Genomic DNA, 7461 nt, shown 5'->3' with positions numbered 1-7461 from the left:
ATTGTATTTGTAATACTATTACACTTTTTACAGGTTATTATTATGAAAACTTTCTGACTCTTCACAATTTAAGTAGCCTGAGCCTTGGGTTCTTCATTTGTAAATTTTTTTTTGAGACGGAGTCTTGCTCTGTTGCCCAGGCTGGAGTGCACTGGCGCAATCTCAGCTCACTGTAACGTCTGCCTCCCTGGTCCAAGTAATTCTCCTGCCTCAGCCTCCTGAGTATCTGGGATTATAGGTGAGCACCACCATGCCTGGCTAATTTTTGTATTTTTAGTAGAGATGGGGTTTTGCCATGTTAGCCAGGCTGGTCTCGAGCAAACTCTTGACCTCAGGTGATCCCACCCACCTCCCAAATTGCTGTGATTACCATTGTGAGCCACCACACCTGGCCTAAGTCAGGAATATTTCTGTCTTCTAGGCACAGTGGCTGGCATATAGAAGGTAGTAACATTGCAAAACCCACTGCTCCAGGGAAAGGCTTTCGTGTGCCTTTCCTTCTTTTTTTTTGTAAACTAAAAACAATAAGCGATCATTTAACGAATTGTATTTGAAGGCTTACAATTAATTTTAAGTATACCTGTTTATACAACTTTGTTACAATAATAACAGATATGAAAGGAAATTACTCCAAATCTCACCATCCTTTTAATAGAAAATAAATTATTTTCATTTGCCAACCTTGCTTTTCAGTCTTTGTCCATGTTACAAAGCCATATCCTTACACAAATACTTTTTTGTTATACTTTTTAATGGCTGTGAAATATTGAATTTACTGGATTCTTGCTATTTGCTTAACCAGTCCTATATTGTTCAACATTTCTCTTCAGAGGCAGAGTGATTTAGTGGAAACAATGGAAAGTTTGAAAACAAAGATCTTAGGTTTGAAATCTTAGTTGAACTTCTTACTACGTGACCTTGGGTAAGTTATTTAACCTTTCTGAAACAAACTTTTTCTTGGCTGTTATAAAAGAGGACTTTTTCTTTCTTTCTTTCTTTCTCCCCCCTCCCTCTTTTTTTTAAAGAGATGGGGTCTCGCTAGGTAGCCCAGGCAGTAGTGTAGTGGCTATTTACAGGCACGATCTTAACAGGCTGCCACCTTGAACTCCTGGTCTCAAGCAATTCTCCTGCCTCAACAGGTGGATTACGCCCGGCTAGGAAGGTGAATTTTAATAGGGATTATACTTTTACTCTGCATTAAGAGGTGATTTATATAAAGTTCCAATTAAAATTTGGATGCTCAATAAAAAGCCACAATTTAAGTATTTGGTAATTACCAACATGTAATGTGATTAAAAACCTTTCAAATCTTCCGTGTTATTGCCTTAGGATAAAGTCTCATAAGTGGAATTACTGGGTCAGAGTTTAAACATTTTTTGTTTTGTCTTGTTTTTTTGAGACGGAGTTTCGCTCTTGTTGCCCAAGCTGGAGTGCAATGGCACGATCTCGGCTCACTGCAATCTCCGCCTCCCGGATTCAAGCGATTCTCCTGCCTCAGCCTCTCGAGTAGCTGGGACTACAGGCGCGTGCCACCACGCCCAGCTAATTTTTTGTATTTTTAGTAGAAACGGGGTTTCACCGTGTGAGCCAGGATGCTCTCGATCTCCTGATCTCATGATCCGCCCGCCTCGGCCTCCCAAAGTGCTAGGATTACAGGCGTGAGCCACCGCGCCCGGCAGTTTAAACATTTTAATGGCAATCAGAAACACATCTCAAATTGCTTTTCAGAGTTTCCTTCATTTACGCAGCCATTAGCAATAGATTGCACCACACTATCTGATTCCATTTATGATCACTATGGATATAGTACGTGAAACCTTTTGTAACTGATTGTTTTACTTTTCTTTTTGTGGAATTTGAACATTTTTCATTTTTGAATAGCAAGACTTGTCTGTAGGAACGACAGCTTAGGCAGTCACGTGGGCTGCGGACTGTGTTTGTGGACTACATCTCCCAAAGTGCTCCGCAGGCGCGCCCACAGGAAGTCGCCGGGGCATCTCCCGCCTCCACGCCGAGGCGAAGAGGTTCTATCCGGGGCCTTGGAGCTTCTCTTTCCTTTCGCGCCGGTTGCCGCTGCGGAGCGCGGCGGGTCCATGTGCGCAGTGAGTGGCGCTATCCCTGGCCCAGTAGCACCCGAACCCCGGGTTTGACCGAGTCCGCGCTGCGATGGACCCCAACACCATTATCGAGGCCCTGCGGGGCACCATGGACCCAGCCCTGCGTGAGGCCGCGGAGCGCCAGCTCAATGAAGTAAGGACGCCCGGCTAGCGGTGGCGGCGGGCAGGCGGGCAGACAGAGGTGGCAGGCCGAGTCCCCGGGGCCTGGCCGGAGGCGCGGACGACGTCGTTGAGGGCCCCAACAGGAGGGTGGGGCGGACATCTGACGGCGACTTCCACGCCGGGGCGCCTCGATGTGGTGTGGTGGTGGTGGCTGCAGCCAAGGCTGCCTTTGCTTCGGATCCTGAGCTGGGCCTCTGCCTGCGGTCTAGGCATGAGGAGCCGGCTGAGGCGAAGCGGGCGTGACGGGTTGGACACATGGCCGGCTAGGGTGGCCGGCCGCCCTCTAGCTCATTCCCAGCTCGTTCCTCACGCCCAGGAGGGGGCGAAACTTACTGGGAGGTTTTTCAGACGTTTCTGAGACCAGTCTCGCCGTCGCAGGGTTTGGAGGGTCTCCTGGGAATGCCGACCGGTCCTTTGGGGGCTGCGCCTGTCATCCTTGTCACTTGGCTGGGCTGATCAGTGGCCTGCCTCGGGCACAACTTCCTTCTCTCTGGCTGAGTTGCTAGGGAAGGCTTTCAAAGGCAAACCCGCGCCTCATTAGTAGGACAGGGGTAGTGCGGGACATTCAGTCTGATCCCTGCTCTTCCACTGTCATAATGCTTCAGTCGGAGGGCTGGCTTATGTAGTGGAAATAATCAGGTGAAGTGCACCCTTCTAGGTATAGCTGCACCATTGATTTCTTGAGTGACCTTGGGCCAGTCACTTAACCTCTTGATCCTGAGTTTTTCCCATTCATAAAATACGCCACAGAGTTGCTGTGACAGTCAGGTGCGATAATGTTAAGTCTGAGTGCCTTGGAATGTGCCGAGCTCCTTATCAGTTCAGATATTGCATTCTCTGAAGGTTTTTGTTTCCCCCATATTTTGGGGGGACTGCTCCTTGGAAAACAGCTTTATTGCATGAATATTTATTGTACTATCTCCAACGTCATTCTTTGTTTCTAAACTTTTGCAGTTTTATGTATTAATGATCAGTATTTTAGAGCCTCCTTAAAAGGGCTGCTGTAACTTTTTTGCCAGTTAGTAACTGTCTTTTAGCATACTGCTGAATCTGCCAACTTTGTTGAACTTTAGTGTACATTTTTTAACTGAAAAATCACACTTTAAAATAGAAATTCAACTATTTTATGCGTCTTTTAGCTGGTAAATAATTTAAAAACGTTGTTTATATTGACTTACCAGAAACAGCTGAAATGTTACTAATTGGACTTTTTCAGTGTAAAGGGCTGCACTAGAGATCCCTCCCTCATGGAACTTACAGTTCAAGAAGACTACCTACAGAGTTTACAGAAATTAAATGTAAAATTATTTCAGAATGTTAAATCTATTTTGTATGTAAGTGAGGTCATTATACCACACGAAGTGATGATTATGTGTTCAAATTTTTAGACTCGAAGTCACCTTGGGAGGAGCTTAATTTTTTTGGATATAAAATAGTGAGTTGAACCGTATTACTATTTTGAACCGTTATACAGCTATGGAAGGAGCAACGGATCACTTTTTGTTTTGATTTGCTTTGTGATCGACATGGGTTAAGGTGAACATTATTTTGCTTGTTAAATAATAATGCAGTTACAATTCTAGAAAAGCTGAAAGTTTAGTCACGGTCATTTCTATCATGACTTTGCTGTAATCGCGTATTATTTTGACTAATTATACTTGCGTGTAATTATTAATTTTAAAAGTGAGTACTTGAAAGAGTTGGTTTGCTTCTACAAAAATTGGGGAAATAATACTTCCTGAAAATCTGAAATTCATTTATTCCTCAGATAGACATTGCATGTCTAGTATATGCACTAACATCTTGTAATAGAGACCTAGGGTATTTGACAAGCTAGTTTTTGGAAAATAAACAAATGATCAAAATAGCATTCAAAGCCTTTTTTACTTAACCATTAAACTACTGTTCTGGAATACTGTCAAACAGTGAACACCGCTAATCTGTCAAAGAAAATTTATTACATGGCCTTTACTTTTGTAATCCTTAGCTATTTACATTTCATACATTTCTTTCAATTATAACACTTAGATTTTTAAATATTCTTCCTAAGGTAAATTTTCTATTAGTATATTTACTTTCATTCCATTTTAATACACTGCTTCTCCCTCTCCCTTCTTCCATTTAAATATTTTTTGCTTTGACTTTCTTGTGGCAGAACATTGATTTAGGAGACAGATCTCAGATAAGTCTTGAATATAGTAAGAATGAGGAAGTAACATTTCTGAAAGGCTCTTGCTTTGGAGAAGATAGAAGAAGGAATTATTCTATGATGTCTCTCATTCCACTGAAGCTGTGTTTTGGTTCATTTAGAACCAAAGAAAAAGATCATTGACATTTGAATGAATCTCTTCACTAAGTGAAATAATCACTGACTCAATGTAAAATTTGTAAATGTTATTAAAGTGTTTATAGTGTAGATAGTGTCAAAATAAAATAGGGCTTCTGCCTCAGAGTCTTTGCACTTAACTCCTTGGAACTCCTTTCATAGTTATCTCCCTAACTTGTTCTCTCATTTCCTTCCATCCCTGTTCAAATATTTCCTTATCACTGAGGAATTCCTTGACCATCATACTCCCTATCTCCTTTCACTTGTTTTCCTCTATAGCACTGATTTGTCATACACATTTGGCTTATTTTTAAAATTAATTTTATTTGGCCGGGCGTGGCGTTTCACGCCTGTAATCCCAGCCTTTTGGGAGGCTGAGGCGGACTGATCACTTGAGGTTGGGAGTTCGAGACCAGCCTGACCAACATGGAGAAACCCCGTCTCTACTGAAAATACAAAATTAGCCGGGTGCGATGGCACACGCTTGTAATCCTAGCTACTCGGGAGGCTGAGGCAGGAGAATTGCTTGAACCTGGGAGGCGGAGGTTGCGGTGAGCTGAGATTGCACCATTGCACTCCAGCCTGGGCAACAGAGTGAGACTCCATCTAAAAAAAATTAATTAATTAATTAAATTTTAAAAATTGGCCAGGCACAGTGACTCATGCCTGTAATCCCAGCACTTTGGGGGACCACGGCGGGCCGGGCGGATCACCTGAGGTCGGGAATTCGAGACCAGCCTGACCAACATGGAGAAACTCCGTCTCTACTAAAAATACAAAATTAGCTATGCGTGGTGGCACACACCGGTAATCCCAGCTACTAGGGAGGCTGAGGCAGGAGAATCGCTTGAACCTAGGAGGCAGAGGTTGCGGTGAGCCGAGATCATGCCATTGCACTCCAGCCTGGGCAACGAGAGCGAAACTCCATCTGAAAAAATAAAAATAAAAATAAATAAATTTTTTTTTTTATGAGACAGAGCCTTACTCTGTCACCCAGACTGGAGTGCAGTGGCGCGATCTCAACTCACTGCAAGCTCTGCCTCCCGGGTTCATGCCATTCTCCTGCCTCAGCCTCCTGAATAGCCGGGACTACAGGTGCCTGCCACCACGTCTGGCTAATTGTTTGTATTTTTAGTAAAGACGGGGTTTCACTGTGTTAGCCAGGATGGTCTTGATCTCCTGACCTTGTGATCCACCCGTCTCAGCCTCCCAAAGTGCTGGGATTACAGGCGTGAGCCACCGTGCTTGGCCTTTTTTTTTTTTTTTTTTTTTTTTGAGATGGAGTCTTGTTCTCGTTACCCAGGCTGGAGTGCAGTGGCGCAATCTCAGCCCACCGCGACTTCTGCCTCCTGGGTTCAAGCGATTCTCCTGCCTCAGGCTCCTGAGTAGCTGGGATTAGGTGCCTGCCGCCACACCTAGCTAATGTTATATTTTTTGTAGAGACGGGTTTCACCATGTTGGCTAGGCTGATCTCGAACTCTTGACCTCGTGATCTGCCCGCCTTGGCCTCCCAAAGTGCTGGGATCACAGGCATGAGCCACCATGCCCAGCCTATTTATTTATATTTATTTTTTGAGACAGGATCTTGCTCTGTCACCCAGGCTGCAGTGCAGTAGCACCATCATGGCTCACGGCAGCCTCTCCCTCCCGGGCTCAAGCGACACTCCCACTTCAGCCTCTCAAGTAGCTGAGACTATAGGGATGTGCCACTATGCCCAACTATTTTTGTATTTTTTGTAGAGACAAGGTTTCACTGTGTTGCCCAAGCTTGTTTTTAATTTTTTCAGAGCCAAGGCCTTGCTATATTGCCCAGGCTGGAGTGCAGTGGGCTCTGCTGCACTACATAGTACACTACAGCTTAGAACTCTTCGCCTCAAGCAGCCTCCTCCTTTCTGAGCCTCCCATGTGGTGGGACTGCAGACACGTGCTACCACACCTGGCCTAATTTTACTTTTGTTCTCTCCACTATAATTTTAAGTTTCATGAGGTCATGAATTATTATTTTTTGTTATTGTTATTCCTTAATTTACCAGTAATAGGCTTTATGACTTACTGTTATAATATTAGTAAATAGCAATATGGGCTTTAGCTCTTTTATTTATTTTTAAAAATTTACTATTGTTTTTGTGGTAGGGTCTCACTCTGTTGCCTAGGCTAGAGTGCAGTGGCACGATCTTGGCTCACTGCAGCCTCCAATCCCAGGTTCAAGCGATTTTCAGGCCTCAGCCCCTTGAGTAGCTGAAACTTAAGGTGCGTACCACCATACCTGGCTAATTTTAGTAGAGACGGGGTTTCGCCACATTGTCCAGGCCAGTCTCAAACTCCTGACCTCAAGTGATCCATCCACCTTGACCTCCCAAAGTGCTGAGATTACAGGCATGAGCCACTGCACCAGCCGGCATTTTTAAATATAATGCCAGGAAGATACTTACGAAATACTCATTCCGAAGGATAATTCCCAGTCTGGTTCATGTAACAGCAAATGTCTGTGTGCTAGGCACTGAGCTAAGTAGTTGGATGCAGAGAAATTCATGATCACTTTCTTACTAGAGCTCCATAATCACTATGTCACTGGCCCTTACAATACATGTGGTCAGTACTATAATAAAACTATATGTAAATTTTGGATAAGGAAACTATTGGATCTGATTTTGACTAAGGTGGATATGATCTTGGCATCAATAGTCTCTCCCCTGTTGTATTTGCAGCCAAGAAAAATGCTGTAAGTAGAATTAGAGGGTTTACCCAGAAGACATTTAAACTCTTAGTTCCTAAGCTCAATATTTTATATAATGGTTTTATATATATATATACACCTTTTTTTCTTTTAGTGGAGTTTTGCTCTTTTTGCCCAGG

The 7461-nt window shown here is 43.7% G+C and overlaps 1 protein-coding gene across 2 annotated transcripts in view; it reads left to right on the top strand.

Moving 5' to 3' along the window:
* Window positions 1-2054: 2054 nt before the first annotated feature.
* Window positions 2055-7461, top strand: part of IPO7 (importin 7) — a 65463-nt gene continuing 60056 nt past the window's right edge. For both annotated transcript variants that reach the window (XM_045371470.2, XM_045371469.2), the window contains exon 1: window positions 2055-2250. Coding sequence is in view for 1 of the 2 variants with exons in the window: in XM_045371469.2 (XP_045227404.1) it covers window positions 2167-2250 (84 nt within the window). In the remaining variant the exon portion in view is untranslated. The remainder of the gene's footprint in view (window positions 2251-7461) is intronic.

The sequence above is a fragment of the Macaca fascicularis genome, chromosome 14 (genome assembly GCF_037993035.2).
Source record: "Macaca fascicularis isolate 582-1 chromosome 14, T2T-MFA8v1.1".
Taxonomy (NCBI): domain Eukaryota; kingdom Metazoa; phylum Chordata; class Mammalia; order Primates; family Cercopithecidae; genus Macaca; species Macaca fascicularis.
The sequence above is the reverse complement of the archived record's forward strand: the minus strand, read 5'-3'. Positions and strand labels throughout refer to the sequence as shown.